This window comes from Coenobita brevimanus, chromosome 64, assembly GCF_032717465.1.
Source record: "Coenobita brevimanus isolate Jiangsu-jjx chromosome 64, ASM3271746v2, whole genome shotgun sequence".
In the NCBI taxonomy this organism is placed as follows: Eukaryota; Metazoa; Arthropoda; class Malacostraca; order Decapoda; family Coenobitidae; genus Coenobita; species Coenobita brevimanus.
The window spans coordinates 29,169,620-29,185,748 of NC_137017.1; the positions used below are offsets into that span (position 1 = coordinate 29,169,620).

The window sequence follows — 16,129 nt, forward strand, 5'->3', positions numbered from 1 at the left end:
CGGTCAATAGACATGCAGACATAAGGTAACGGTCCATACACAGACAAACTGACAGACAGTCCCTAGACAAACACAAACTGTCCATAGACGAACAGACAAACAAACAGACGGACAAACGGACAGACGGTCCATAGACAATCAGACAGACGGTTCATAAACAAACAGACAAAGAGACAGACAGTCAGTCAGTTGACATACAGAGTCCACTTGACACATAAGCAGTTTATCTAACAGACATCACAGTCCATTCTACACGGGTACAGTCTGCTGTTTGACAGGCAGACAGATAGTCGTTTGTTAGTTATGCAAAAGTCTATTTGACAGACAGACTGACTGATAGTCAATCAGTTGATAGAGTCTGTTTGACAGACAGACAGACAGTCAATTGTCAGATAGTCTGTCACTCTGACAAGTTTAACAAAGTCCGTTTGACAGAAAGACAGTCATTTTATTGACATACAAATACATTCCTTTTGACATAGAGACAGTCAGCATTTGACAGTCAGTCAGAGTCAGTTTGACAAGCAGACGAAAAAGGAGAGCGGCAAAGAAATGGAGAGAAATGTAGAAATAGTGTGTAGATTTGAAATAACGTGTGTACTTTAGGGAGGAACAGAGAGAAAGGGAAAGAATGGGTAGCTTAGAGGGTGAGGCAGAGGGAATTTTAGCCACGAGGGAGAGAGGCTTCAGGCAGGGGCATAGGTAGGATGAGTCAGGCAGTGTGGGAGGCAGGTGTGGCCGAGGTAGGGTGTGTAGGCGAAGCAGAGTGTGGGGATCGAGGCAAGGTGTGTGGGGAAAGAAGAGTGTGAAAGGCAGGTAAGAGCGAGGCAGGGTGTGGGATGAAGAGAGGGTGTGAGGGGTGCAGGCATAGTGTGAGAGGCAGGGTATGTGGGGGAGGTAGGGACTAGGCGAGGCACGGTGTTTGGGGGAGGCGTGATGTGTGGGAGATAGTGTGCGTGAATGAGGCAGGGTGTGTGTGGGTAAGGCAGGGTATGTGGGAGGCTGGATATGTGGAGGGGACGGGGTGTAGGCAAGGAAGGGAGAGGCGGGGTAAGTGCGTGAAGCAGGGTGTGTGGGAGGCAGGATGTGTGAGAGGAGTCAGAATGTTGGTAAGGTAGAGTGTGTAGGAGGTAGGGTGTGTGGGGAAGGCAGGGTGTAGGCAAGCAGAGTGTAGGCAAGACAGGGTGTGTGGGAGGCAGGGTGTAGCAGCGGATGTGAGTAATCAAAGTGCATGTTGTCTCGGCTATTTTCACCAGGTGCCCCCCTAGCCCTTGCGCCACACACACACACACACACACACACACACACACACACACACACACACACACACACACACACACACACACACACACACACACACACACACACACACACACACACACACACACACACACACACACACACACACACACACACACACACACACACACACACACACACACACACACACACACACACACACACACACACACACACACACACACACACACACACACAGATAGATAGTTTATTGATCACAGTATCTTGCAAAGCACATAGAATATACAGTATATTGTAATTACCACGCACATACTTAAGAACCATTTTACGGAAGCATTAACGAACACTAAATGTATGCTCAGTCATCTATAGGTAAACAAGTGCCTTTGAACGGTATATGAACATTCGCACTATCTGTAGGTCAGTTGTAAGTTCTCAGAATCTCATAAACTACTTTCCACGTACATCTGGGGCTAAAGTGTCTAAGAACAAATTTTGAATCATGTTAATCCATACAATAATCTAAGGTGTTGTGTGTCGGGGCAGTGTTCTACAACGTGCGCCTCTTTTTGCACGAGGCCACACTGACACAGACGTTCGTGTTGTGTCAGGCGACCTCACCCGCACGTATTCCAGTGATCTGTCTCACACACCAGGGTGTGACCACTTACCCGGTAACATGTGAAAGCTATTCTGTGAGATGTACTTATTGTGTGTCGGGTGTTATGAATGGCATGAATTCCGAAATTAGGATATATTTCTGCTTAAGTTTTACATCTGGACGAGTCAGTGTTCATAATATTTCACAACAGTATCTTTTCTGTCGGCTTGCGTATCAGTCACGTCACTCATCACACACTGGCTGGTGTACTTGGATGTTACTGTGTTGACGTTAATTGGCATTTTCACTGCAAAACCAAGGGGCTTATCTTTTATAGTTGATTTTACTAACATCTTAGTGGAAATCTTTTGTTGCATATCTTTTACAATATGTGGAAGAGAAGAGTACCCTGCCTCATTGTATCAGACTTCATGACCTGAAAACATTCTGACCCCTAGCAGCACTATTATAGACATTACATCAGCATCAGGACTCACTGCTGTACAATAACGTATACACTAGTGCCTCGTCAAGCCCACGTCTCTCAGCCATAAATGGAATGTCACTATTTTTGCCAAGAACTTATAAGAATTTGAGAATATGAAGGATCTTTGATGTCGTATGTGCTTTAACCGCTGATGCAGTGTACTCTGCCGTAAAAGGTGAGCCCAGACATACATACTTGATGCACCGCTCTGCTACCAAATCACACACACACACACACACACACACACACACACACACACACACACACACACACACACACACACACACACACACACACACACACACACACACACACACACACACACACACACACACACACACACACACACACAAACACACACACACACACACACACACACACACACACACACACACACACACACACACACACACACACACACACACACACACACACACACACACACACACACACACACACACACACACACACACACACACACACACACACACACACACACACACACACACACACACACACACACACACACACACACACACACACACACACACACACACACACACACACACACACACACACACACACACACACACACACACACACACACACACACACACACAGTCAGTCCCCTCTCCCTCTGTCCGGACACACACAAACGTAAAGCCTATATTGTACACTCGTTGGAATATTTGCCTTTTAAAACAAATTTGAAGATTTTAAAACACTGCCAACAGATAAGGGTGTTACCTACCTTTTCCGTGTGTATTTTTCCAGGTGTTGTATATCTTGCCAGTATGATGTTTTATGTCACCATTAATTCATAGCGCACTTTCCGTGTCCTCTTTTGATTTCTTATGCTTTTCTTCATCATCAACTCGTTGTCCTTTTCTCAGTGTATTTTTCTTACACATTTAGTCAGCCTTTGGTCTTGTTTTCCGCTTTAAATCATAGCCTACTTTCTCTGTCCTCTTTTGTCTCATCCCTGTCTTCATCCTCCACCTGTTATCTTTTGTTCTCCCTCGGCTTCTTCCTTGCACTCCACCCCGTTCTCCAAATCTTTCTCGTCCCATTTATTCACACTCCTTCTTGCTAACTTTCAATTCTCCTTAACTGTTGTCCCAGAATCCTCACTTCATATCTCTTCGTGCCATTTCAGACCCCCTCAACCTGAGTACGTGATTTTATTTTAGTGTTACTAGCTCTCTTAGTGGTAGGTGGGGCGCTCACCATCCACTCACTTGATGTAGTGCTGCTCTCGGGTGACTGCCTTTTCCCATCTTCCTTCCTTCTTTCCTTCCACCCTCTTCTGTCTTTCTTTACTTCATTCTTTCCTCTTCTTTCTACCCATGAGTGACTTTACTGTGAGTGACAAGCCAATGGTTTCCTGTACACCGGGAACCATTTGCTACGCTGGGTGGTAACCATATAACCAGATTATGGCGCCTGGTGGTTTAGTGGGAAATTAAGGCGCTCCAATCGGATTGAGCCTGTTTAGGTTTATATCCAAGTGGTGGTTGGAATTTATTGCTCACGTAATGCCACACGGGGATGAGTGAGGCTGGTCACTCTCATCTTAAATATCAGGACTAACTTGCCTAGCCCCGGGCTCCTATTCTCCTCATGGAGCAGCGCAGGATTAGATTATGATGATGGTGATGTTACTAGCTCTGACGACTTCTTGCAATTTAGACTTTTCGAACTGGAGTTGACTGATACAGCCTTCATTAACCTCTTCACTGAATAATAGTCTCTTGATAGCATGGATAAAAGAAAAAGATGTTGTCGTACAGAAGTTGACTTTTCTCGTTTCTTTTCATTTATTATCTGTGCTTTTCATCCCTATTTTGCGTCATGTCTCGTTCTTGCTCTCTTTTGTCTCATCCCGTTCTACCAGTTTTATCTCGTCCATCCTTATACCCCCTCCTTCATCCCTCTCCTCTTCTGGTCATATCCTTTTTCCTTCTTTATTTCCTACTTCCTCTCCATCATTCCCATACCTCCTCGTTTCTTTCGCTTTCCCATACTCATTCATTCTTCTCCATTTTTCCACGCCTTGCTTTACTTCATGTCCTCTCCGTCCTCCCCTCCCCCCTCTCCTTCTCAGTTCTTTTCCTCCCTACATTTTTTTCTTCCTCTCCTCTTTTCTTTCATTATTCCCCATGCTATTCATCCTCTTCCCCCCTCCCCTTTCCCTTTCCCCATACATACCTACCCTACATTATTTCTTTCCTTCTCCCTTCTCGTGTTCTTCTCTCATTTCCCTGGTCTCTTCCCCTCCTCTACCTATCCGCTTCCATCCCCCTTCCCCTGTCCTCTGCCACCTATGTTCCTCTCCCCCTCCTCCTTCACTCTTCCCACCTCCCTTCTACCCAGTTTTCTTCGTCCCCCTTCCTTCTCTTCTTCTTCCCCCCTTCCTTCTCTTCTTCTTCCCCCCCTTCCTTCTCTTCTTCCTTCCCCCCCTTCCTTCTCCTCCCCCTCTCCCTCTTCTTCCTTCACCTTTCTCCTTCTCCATTCCTTCGTCTCCCCCTTTCCCTCCCCCTTCCTTCTCCTCCCCTTCTCCCTCCCGCTTCCTTCTCCTCTCCCTCTCCCTTCCCTCGTCCTTCCCTTCGCCTTCCCCTCCCTTGTTTCCCCCCTTCCCCATCTTCCTCTCCTCCATAATCCCGATATTGATACCACCTCGCCTTACACCAGATCCTGTTTCTCGCTTAATTGAATCTTGTCTACTCTTAATCCAGGCTAAGACCTTCCTCGCCCAATTAAGCTTATGTTTACTGAGCCTTGTCTTTATGGTGGCCGTGAATTTCTCGTTAAGCTAATAATCTATTCAAAATATGTGGTATAAATTAAAGAAACATTTTTGCATGCGTTGGTGCATTGAACTTAAACGTTTCTTTTCTGCCTGACAGCATTTTTAATTCATTCTTGCTGCTACCAGGCGATTATACTCAGATTAGGAGAGGACCGTAGTAGTTGAGGGGTAAAGGAATACTGTGTCTACTCCCTCGTGCTTATAAATTTTCTTGTAAGCTGTTAAAAACTAGCAAGAATATGGAAAGACTGGAAAGCTTAAAGTGAATGAAGAGAATGAAACTGCACTAAATACTGTAACGTAGGGGTTTATCATATTTTCCTTTCACATGTGCTATCTTACCGTCAAACGCCCAATTCCAATGTTTATACAGGATGCCCGTGACAAGTAAAATATGACTCCACGCCTCTGCCACCACTCATATCCACACCCAGCCACAAGTCAAAACCGCCCTCCCTCATGTACACGGAAAAAAGGCAATAAAAATATCTGAACAGCGAGGACGATTGATTTCTGAGTAAGCAATGTGTGGTCCTTGTCATCTCGGCACATTTCTAAATAATTCCTTAATGGTATATGGAGTTCGCCTACGGTAATTACAAAATGTCATGATTTTATTTTTATTTTTATTTTTTTCAGATTCAAAGAGCAATAGTGCTTCTTCCGCTGTGTCGCATTTTTGGACATGTCACCCCTTCACTCCGATGACTTAACATAAAATTCATCCTACCCTTAGACGATTTAATAGGAGAGGGAGAGGATTTGGGAAGAGGTTTAAAGCGATCGCATACGTTTATTGCGAAGTTGCTCTTGCACTTTCTATCTCTCATTAGCCAGACACCTTGATCCAGTGCGGGGTACCACAAACAAATCACCTCCGTGTCGCCCAGTCCCTTGCCATTACGCTGCTCTTCCCCCAGCTCATACACCCGTCTTTCATATATCTCTCCATTCCATCTGTCCATCTCATCCTCAGTCTCCTCCTTATTTTCCCCTCCTCCACTTTACTCTGAAATATTGTAAAGGAGTGAAACTTTATAAACGCAGTATGTCATTGCTAAGTGTTTCCCTTCCGCATCTAGTAATGAAACCTGTGACCTCGAATTGATGATAAATTGGTCAGCACGTCGGGATCTCCCTTTTGAGTGCGTGATACTTAAAGGTGGGGAAGTTATCGATGTTTGTGGTCACCCTCCCTTACGATCTTATCACTGGACCTCGCAGCTGTCTACACCGCAAGAGAGAGAGAGAGACTTTAATATTGATTAGTACCCCATTTTAACCGCGACGTAGGTGTGAGTCGGGATGATGGAAATAGACACAGAGGCAGAGAGCGGCACGACGGAGGGAGGGGAGGACCGTGGAGTTTTAATGTCCTTTTTAAAAAATCTGGTATTTAAGGAAGACAGTTGTTTACACGGACATGAAAGAGATTGAGGGAAGCGCTACAAATACCCATCAGTCCCCTCTTGTGTTGTGGGCAGTACACTTGATTTGCATTGGCATTGTTTAAGTGGCGTTTGTAGCAGCGTGGGAGACGACCATTAGGGAAGAGGGAGAGATGTTTTAGATGAAAAAAATATCCAGGGCTGAGGTCCTGCATTACTGGTCTCTTAAACATGTAAATAAATAAATAAGCGTATATGTAAAGGGAACGCGATATTCAATACTCGTTCAAGATAGCTGGACACAAGGCTGAGGTATTCGGAACATCAGATTAAGGGAGACTGATGGAGAGAGAGAGAGAGAGAGAGAGTACGTGATCGGAATATTGGGTGGAAAGGAAACCAGAGGATATGTTTATGTGAGAGTAGAAAAGTCAGTGGAAAATGAAAGGAGAGTGAGAACACTAGAGGAAAGAAAGGCTGGATGATGAATTAGGATGAGGGGGTTATTGAGGGAGAGTGAAGGATTGAAATAGAAATAAGGAGAGTGGAAGTGAATTGTGAAGCAAGAATTAGAGTGGGCAAGGAATGCAGCTGGATAAAAAGTCCGTGTGGGAATGGAAGGAGGAGTTGGAGGAGGGTACATGGAGAACGAAAAAAAGACGAGGCTAAGAGAGAGTCTGTGAGGAAGCCTGGAGCCTGATGGGAAGGGAGTGGTGGGAAAGAATGGAAGATGTATAGAAGTATGAATGAGAAAAAAAGAACAGTAAAGGATGAATGAGGAATCAAGCAGAGGGTGATAGAGATGAAAAGGGGAAGGGAAATGGGACTAGGAGTGTTGAGAAAGAGTGGGAGAGAAGTAGGAAGAGTGGGAAGCAGATTTAACCGAGGCGTTACAAGGAGAGTGAAAACAAAAGCAGGAGGGAATGGGGACAAAAGGAAGGAGTGTGTGGGGAGAAATTAAGAGAAATCTGGGGAGAAGGGAGATAGTGGCTGATGTAGAGTGGGAGGGAATGTGGGGAGAAGAACGAGAGGGAGAGAGAAGGGGACTGTCTGCAAAGAAATGGATTATTACGAAAATAGTAAAGATGATAGTGGAGGAAAGAGTTATTTGTAAATGGTGACGTTTAAAGAAGTGAATGAGAAAGAGGTGAGGCTTAAGGTAGGGAGGCTTATTTGTGTGTGTGTGTGTGTGTGAGAGAGAGAGAGAGAGAGAGAGAGAGGGAGGGAGGGAGGGAGGGAGGGAGGGAGAGAAAGAGTCGAAGGCATGAGTTTACGAGAAAAGTGGGCGGTGTTCCTCCCGAGATGTGTCAGTAGCTGGGACTCTACATTACTTTCGCTCTAAAATCTTGTATTTATGAGAGGAACCCACAACATACGACATAATCCCCAACACTAAGTGGATAATTTACGTCAAATATAAGTTAAGCAGACCAGATTCAGGAATGCCAACTGTCTGTGTATGCATTAGTAACTCAGAGAACCCATCTTTATCTCCGCCTGTTATCTAAGAATATCTGAAATCTCGGCACCCATCTAAAAGTGCATAAGTTACGTCAAATATGAGATGAGAACACTTTACTTGAGAGTACTTACCGTCTGTGTATTTTGTCGTAACTCAGGGATCCTCTTTATCTCTACCTTTTATCCAGGAATCTCACAAATCTCGCCACCCATCTTAAAAGACGGTGTTGTTCAGTGTTTTAGCCGCCTCTCAGCACCATAGATTGAGTGTGAAGATAAAGGCGCCACCCACGGCCTCCCCCGGACACTTTAAGAGGCCATCCTGTGTTTGCTGATGGAGCTCGATAAGTCTTCAGGCGGCATTTGAGCACTCTGTCGCCCACATACCTCGGGACTGATTCACTAGAGTAGGTTTATTTTCACCCGAGGGAACTGAGCTACTATCACACCTTGAATCCAATGTCGTGGTTGCATGAAAGGCACTAAATCTGTTTATTTTCACCTGATGGAACTGGGCCACTATCACAACTCAAATACTAAGTCGTGGTTGCATGAAATTCAAAATTCTTACTTATGAGGGAGGAATTAGTATCCTTGGTTCTCTGCTCAAATCTACACCCCAGGCTGGCTACAGCTGGCCATCAACTCCGCTAAAAGGGATGGGGGATATTTGTCAGGTTAGAAGAAAGACGTTCTATAACAAACTTTGAGTATCTTCCTTTTATAACCTAGATTTGCTTTTTTTTTTTTTTTTTTTTTTTTTTTTAAAGAAAACATGTGTCAAGGGAAGATTCTGCTTTCTCCGTATCCCTTTTTATCTCTGATTCAGTTACCGTACGGCGGCAGTGACCTTTGACATTCCACTGCCAAGATCAGATAATGAAATCAAGTAGTCATTCCTGAAAAAACAAATCCTGGATATTTCAGGGTGGTGATGATATGTATATTTATAAATTAACGTCCTGACTACTGCGGCCCGACTCTGATGCGTTCCTAAACTTTCCGACACAAAAAAAGATAAATATATAAATAATAAATACACAAACCCTAGTTATGAGGCTGTTGATTGTGTGTTTGTTAGTAAATTTGGCCTCAGAGCTATATGTTTTGGCCGAGTACACCTGCTCCTGTGTTGGGGAGGACACTGGGCTGAATTGTAGCACCATTTTCTCTCAGTAAGTCTGAATTTAGAGGCACACTTGAGAGATTAATGTCTTGCATAATACAATAATCTTCACATGGGTAGATTTGTGATCACGTAACAGGTTAATATCGCAGTAGCAATCATCACTTTAGCAGACTTGTGAGCACTTGAGAGCTTAGTGTCTTGCTGAGTATGACAGTCATCACTTTAGCAGACTTGTGAGCCAAAGTGTACCCTCCGTCTTGGTGGCAGGAAGAACACCTGTCCTTTAGTATATCAGCCTGTGAGGAGTAATGGTCCTTTTTTACCTCTTCTCGCCGAAGATGGAGGAGGTTATCAAATACCTCCTAAGTGTTAGTCTGTCTGGAGGATTACGAAAAGCAAATGAGTGGATGGTGATGGAAATATGAAGCATTTGCGAAATAGGAAGGTCTTGTCAGGAATGGATAGAAAGGTCTTGTCAGAAATGCAGTACGATCAAGCTTTTGATTTCGATTGCAAATGAAATTATAAATCAGTGTTTGTACCATGTTTTATTCGGGTGTTTTCTTCGAATGTTATGCAACTTTTACAAAATATTTCAGCTGATATCCTAGCCAGAAAGATTTCAAGAACACGATGGCTCCTTTAAAATGTGTTATGTGTACACCGAAGTTGTAGAATTTATATTTCTTGCGCTCGATAAACTGTCCAGGAGTGACCACGAATTTTCAAAGATAATTCTGTCATCATTAATTGTCACCCTACTAATTCAGCGAATGACCTTGTTCTTCCACATGTGCCAGCACTGTAACATAATTATTCCTCTAACCACACGAGAGAGTCTGAGTCTACACACAGTTCATCCACCTCGTCACTGCTTTCTAACGACGAAAATGACCAATCACGTCAAGTCGCAGCCACCTCACCAAGTCATATCACTCGTCCATTGAATCCCACTTAATGCTTCCATTTGTTGCCGGGTTAATGCTCGCCGTCCCTTCTCCCACCTGGCGAAGAAGCGACTCATTAGTGTCGAAGTTGACACGGGCCATTCATACTCATTGTGCTTGGATATCAATGTCGTGAAGTGTTCAGACGGAAAAAATACTGTATACCTACGTTTGGAAAGTTGTTTAATGTGGAGATCTGCCGCATGTTTCTAAAGTTTGAGAGAGATTCATAAGGAGAGACAGGAGGACAATGGGTTAGATAGGAAGAGAGACGAAAGACATTAAAAAATGGATATACTAATGAAGATACAGATAAATATGACGTAAAGTCGGGTAGAAAAAAGGATGGATGATAGATGGACAGATGACGGAGGTACATGACAAAAGAAATACATAATCTCGTCATCATGACAAAGATGTGCGGGCGCATGTGTGTGTATGTGTGTGTGTGTGTTTGTGTGTGTATACTGTCTATATATATATATATATATATATATAGATAGATAGATAGATAGATAGATAGATAGATATAGATAGATAGATAGATAGATATAGATACTAATAAATATTGAGGGATAGACAGAATTGGTAAGAAAACAATGAGAGAGTGAGTGTGTGGGAGAGTGAGGCTGAGGCGGCCTTATGACTGACGGACAGGGAGAGATGGTAGGCTTCAGGCATAATCACGCCCATTGACCCTACTGACGAAGATTAATCAGAGGTTGGCTTTAGGTGCTGACTGGAGGGGCGTCATCAGAAGGCTGGGGGGGGGGGGATGAGGACTTTAATTTGGCATGGCGGCTGGAGGGGAACACACAATAGTCTTCCAGTCGGCTATACCGTCGTTGTATATCCCCTCTGGCGCTGCTTTGTTGGTGGTTGGTATCCCTGGTGTAATTAATTTCAAAACAGGCCATTTATAGGGAATATTGATTTACTAAACCCTTTCAGGACAATTGTTGGATTCTTGTAACCGTCGGACTTCTTCTCTTTATCGTTTTATTCAAAACCTTCTGTAATGGTTGAGTTAAAGGAATCAATACGATTCCCATCGGTTCGAATAGTATATTTATTTATATTTTTTTCCCCGCCAGCTAATTACAGTCAGGCGAACAAAACCTTTCCAAATGAATGGACAAAGATGTTAATGATGAGGTTGGAAACAATGTAGTTAATAGAATTCATGATGAAGTCACAAACTTTTGGATACTCCTGCCGTAATTTACCTCTTTGCGACGATTAAGTCAGTTGGTTTATTTTATTTCTGCTTTCTCCGGATTTTATTTTGCTCAGGAGTGACTTTTCATACAAGAGAGGTTGCAGGACTGTGTATAATTACCTCATAGTAGGAGGTTTCTTTAGTTCAATAATGTGGTCTGGTAGTAGCAGGAATAGAAAGTAGTGGGCGCCATCGTAAAAAGTGGAACTCATATGTTGCCTGATGAACATATGAGGGATTCTTTACGTAACTCCACGACCGTTCACTTAAAATAATTAATACAGACTCGGCTGACGCTAATGGAGACTCTTACACCAACACAGCGGGAGGAATACAAAAAAGCCGAGCCTCAGTAAAAAAGGAATCTGTGATAAAAGTGTGAGGTGGGTTGATTAGTATGGGAGACCACCACTCCCGCATCGCCTTCCGGAGAACCCCCCAGAGATGCGCTGTAATGTCACTCCTTACGTGCACTCTCAACGCACTGCCACAACACACTCATTTGTCTCATTCCCTTGGCTCATTCCCTTTTCTCGCGACACATCCCTCACCTTCATTCCCTCCACTCCCTTGGGTCTTTCACATTCACTTCCCTTAGTCCATCCCTTCTTCTCACATCCTTTCCTACCCACTCCCTTCACTCCATCCGAAGTTTATCCTCTCTTCTACTACTTTCCCTCAATCCCTCGTTGTTACTCCACCCTTTTCCCTCTACACTCGTTTTTGCCCTCAAGGACACTCAGCTTCTACTCTCAACACAATCCCTGGTCTCGTGTCATTCCCTTCACTACCTCCTATCCACTCACTCCTGTTTCTCCACTTCTTCCACTGCCTCCCCCACTCATTCTTTTCCACTCACTCCCTTTCATGCACTGTCCATTGACACCCTCCCTGGTACTTCCTCACATACACTATCCCGCTACACTACCTCCTTTTCTATGGCCTCCCGTCTATTTCCCCCACACCATTCCTATCACCTCCACTCCATCCGTCTCATTCACCCTCATTTCCACCCCCCCCCTACCACCACCTACCTATCGACTCACAATTACCCTTCCATTATTTCCCCCTCATTGCTTCTTGTTCATTGTCTTAAAATCGCAGGGGGTTACGAGGAGGGTATAAAGAAGTACAAAGGAAAGTAAACTGCAGCACATCTGTTGGTCCTTTCATGGCTGTTTGTTATAGGGAAGAGTATAAAACTAGTCTGTCAGCTAAAGATAAGGATAGAAAAGAAAGAAGGCTTCCCCTTCCAGCCACCAAACCCTTCAACCGAAGCTGGCAAGAAATAATGGGATGGACAACCATGCAGCACAGAAAAAGTCATTTCTTAGGAAGAAAAAGGAAATCTTATTCTACGCTATCAACTCGAAAATGAATAGGTGGCATTCAGTCAGCAACGTGTGCTGATGTTGTTCTACGGTTGTATCCTCCTAGCACTTTAAATGGTTATATATACTACAGAAATGTATTATTCGGAGTTAACATAATTAGGTGTGGATTAGAAGAAACATACTTATCCAAACGATTTTGAAAGGCTAGTACTATATCACAGTTTACTACATTGGAAGGCAATTTATTCCACATATTTGCCGCTTTATTCAAGAAGAAACGCTTAGCTTCGTGTGACAGGAATTTTTGGCCCACATTTTATACCGGTTATCTCTAGTACAATTTGACCGATCTGCTGTGAACCATTTCTCAGTACCCATATTATCTTGTCCTTTGAATATCTTAAATACTTGAATTAAATCTCCTCGTAACCTGCTTACTTAAGGTAAAGAGATTCAGAGCTTCATAACGCTCCTCGTATGCTTTATTTCTCAGTCGAGGTGTAATTTTTGCCACCTCTCATTATACTCTCATAAGATTCTGTTTATCATTTTTGTAATAAAGCGACCAGAACTGGTTACAGTACTCTAAATGTGGGCTCACTAGTGAATTATATAAGGCGAGGATATCTTCTATATATTCGAATGGTCAAGCAGTTGATTCGATTAGTGTGTTGACTTTTGTAACAGCTTCCTTACACTGTTTGCTTGGTTTAAAATCATTTATTAGTATAATTCCCAATTCTTTTCGTGGTTTACATTATTCAATTGAGTAATGTTCATAGTATGACTGGCTTTTTAGTTTGTGCTATCAATATATACTGCTTTGGCCTGTGTGCACCTAATTAAACAGTCATTTGAGGTTATTATGAATTGCATGCCTCTTTAAAGATGCGTCTGCTCAGTTTCCACCATTAGTGTCATCAGCAAATTTCGCTATTATACAAAATAAACTATCGTCTCTATCGTTTATATATATTTACAGAATAAGACCCAATACTGAGCCCTGTGGCATCACAAGCAGCAATTTAATTCTTTACCCATCATGACGATTCTGTTTACGTCCTGAAGGCCAGTTATAGATCCTCCCAAGCACATTGCCTCTAAACCTACAGTATACGCCTTCAGTTTCTGAAGCAGTCTTTTGTGGGGAACTGTATCAAATGCTTTTTGAAAATAAAAATACAGTATAAATGGATAGACTGTGTCAAAGCACAGATGTGAAAGAGAAAACAGCTGAATTAGAAGATGGTATGATGTAGGTTAACTTTTGCGGATAAAGCTTTATCTTGTGAGCGTCCACCCCAAAAACTCAGTGGTAGTTGGTGGGATACGAACTTACCACCCAGAGTGTCCTCCAAGTGTGAGGCCAGCACTAAACGGACAGAGCCACCGTGTCAGCCCCATCCACTCTTTCCTCTCACTCACTACCCCTACACTCTCTCCATTCCACCCGTCCTCTCCTTTCCTCCCTTCCATCCATCCTCTCTTTTCCTCCCATCCCAACACATCGTAACTTTCCTTCCTGTCCCAACATTATTACTTTCTGTCATCAGTTCATTTTTCCTTTCCTTTCACGCCCACACCTCCTTCTTTCTTCAGTTCCCTTTTCCCTCCCTTTACTCCCTCTCTCCTGCCCTGCATTTTTTCCCTTTTTCCTTCCCCAGTCTCCCTTCCTCTTCCCACTTCCCCCTCCCCTCCCTTAACTCCCTTCACCTTCACTGCCGCCCCTTCACTCCCTGTATAAAAACTCGAAGCTAGTCATTGTAGGGGTGAAAAAAAGTGGCCATAAAGAAAAATGTTGCGGTAATGATAAGGGAAGTGTGTTGGTTGATTGACGGTCCGGGTGGCTTAGAGTTGTTACATTAGCTGCTGCTTATGTCTACCCTACCCTTACGGCACACATTCTCTCTCTCTCTCTCTCTCTCTCTCTCTCTCTCTCTCTCTCTCTGGCGCGTACACACACACACACACACACACACACACACACACACACACACACACACACACACACACACACACACACACACACACACACACGTAGACAGAAACTGGAATAAATCATTAGCAGAAAAAAAAAAATGACATTAATGGAAGTGCAGTGGCCATTTTAATCGCCTAAGATGACTGCCATCCCATTAAAGCATCTACAAGAGTCACAAGAGAGTCTTTGAGGATGTGTGTCGCGGGAGGAGTTAGCCTTGCGAATGGCTTAGGCAAATGATGGTGAAATATCTCCCCAAGGCTTAGGGTGTTTGGATATTTTGTCTTCAGCGTTCGGTCTCTTACAAGCTTTTCATGTTACCCCTGCAGCCCGATTACTTACATGTTACCTTATTCTTGCTTTCTCCAGATCTTGTTATTTATCCTAAGATAGAGTACTGTATTCGAATTTAGGATAGTTGAGTGCATGGTGGTCCATATATAACGCTCCTCATCCACTCCGCCTAACTAGTATCATTTATTCATTTGTTCCCACTGCCACATCCACTTCCGCATCGCCAGACTGACCCGTCTCCGCAACACGTAAGATACAGATAAGGCGATATTCAAGGGAAGCGCAATTTACTGGGCACTCTGTATATACTGTATAATCCAAAATTCTCTTTACTTAGGGCCACCTCAAAACTGAATGAAGTAATTTAATAGCAGCACAAGTATATAACAAAAGACATACCCATACAGTACTGGTTAATGTACACATGTATGAGCATACCCTGTACTGTATTTTACGGTATATATCTCATCACCAGGATTTAAACAAACAGCCAAGCAAAAAAAAAAGTTCAACTCTTTCTGTTCTTCATCAGTTGTTAATATCTGTATAATATTCTTTACTATTACTTTGATATCCCATACGACGTGGTAATTTTCGCACTTTTTTTCATACCCTTTTCTTTATTTGTGGATCCTACCTCACGCCATCATAACATGGGATGATGGTGGTGATGATGATGATGATGGAGTACTTTAGTAATCCCGTTTCTTACCCTCCCATTCATCTCCTACGCGGTTACCTGTCATTTCCTCACCTCGTACCTCTGTTTGCAGACGCCCCCGTGGTGACGCTGTCCTTCGGTGACGTAGTGAAGCCCGAGATGATCAAGGAGGGGGGTGATGTGTTCTTCCAGTGCCACATTGAAGCCAACCCGCCCTACCACCACGTCGCCTGGCATCACAACGTTAGTCCCACCCAGTACAACTGCGTCCTCTCTCTCTCTCTCTCTCTCTCTCTCTCTCTCTCTCTCTCTCTCTCTATTGCTGTCTATATATATATATATATATATATATATATATATATATATATATATATATATATATATATATATATATATATATATATATATATATATATATATATATATATATATATATATATATATATATATATATATATATATATATATATATATATATATATATATATATATATATATATATATATATATATATATATATATATATATATATATATATATATATATAAGCAACGTTGG

General features: G+C 43.0%; 1 protein-coding gene across 1 annotated transcript in view; it reads left to right on the plus strand.

Annotated features, from left to right (window-relative positions):
• Positions 1–16,129, plus strand: part of LOC145404720 (uncharacterized) — a 336,793-nt gene that overhangs the window by 308,862 nt on the left and 11,802 nt on the right. Inside the window, exon 8 of the mRNA XM_080276271.1 lies at positions 15,684–15,814. Within this exon, the coding sequence (XP_080132397.1) occupies positions 15,684–15,814 (131 nt within the window). The remainder of the gene's footprint in view (positions 1–15,683; positions 15,815–16,129) is intronic.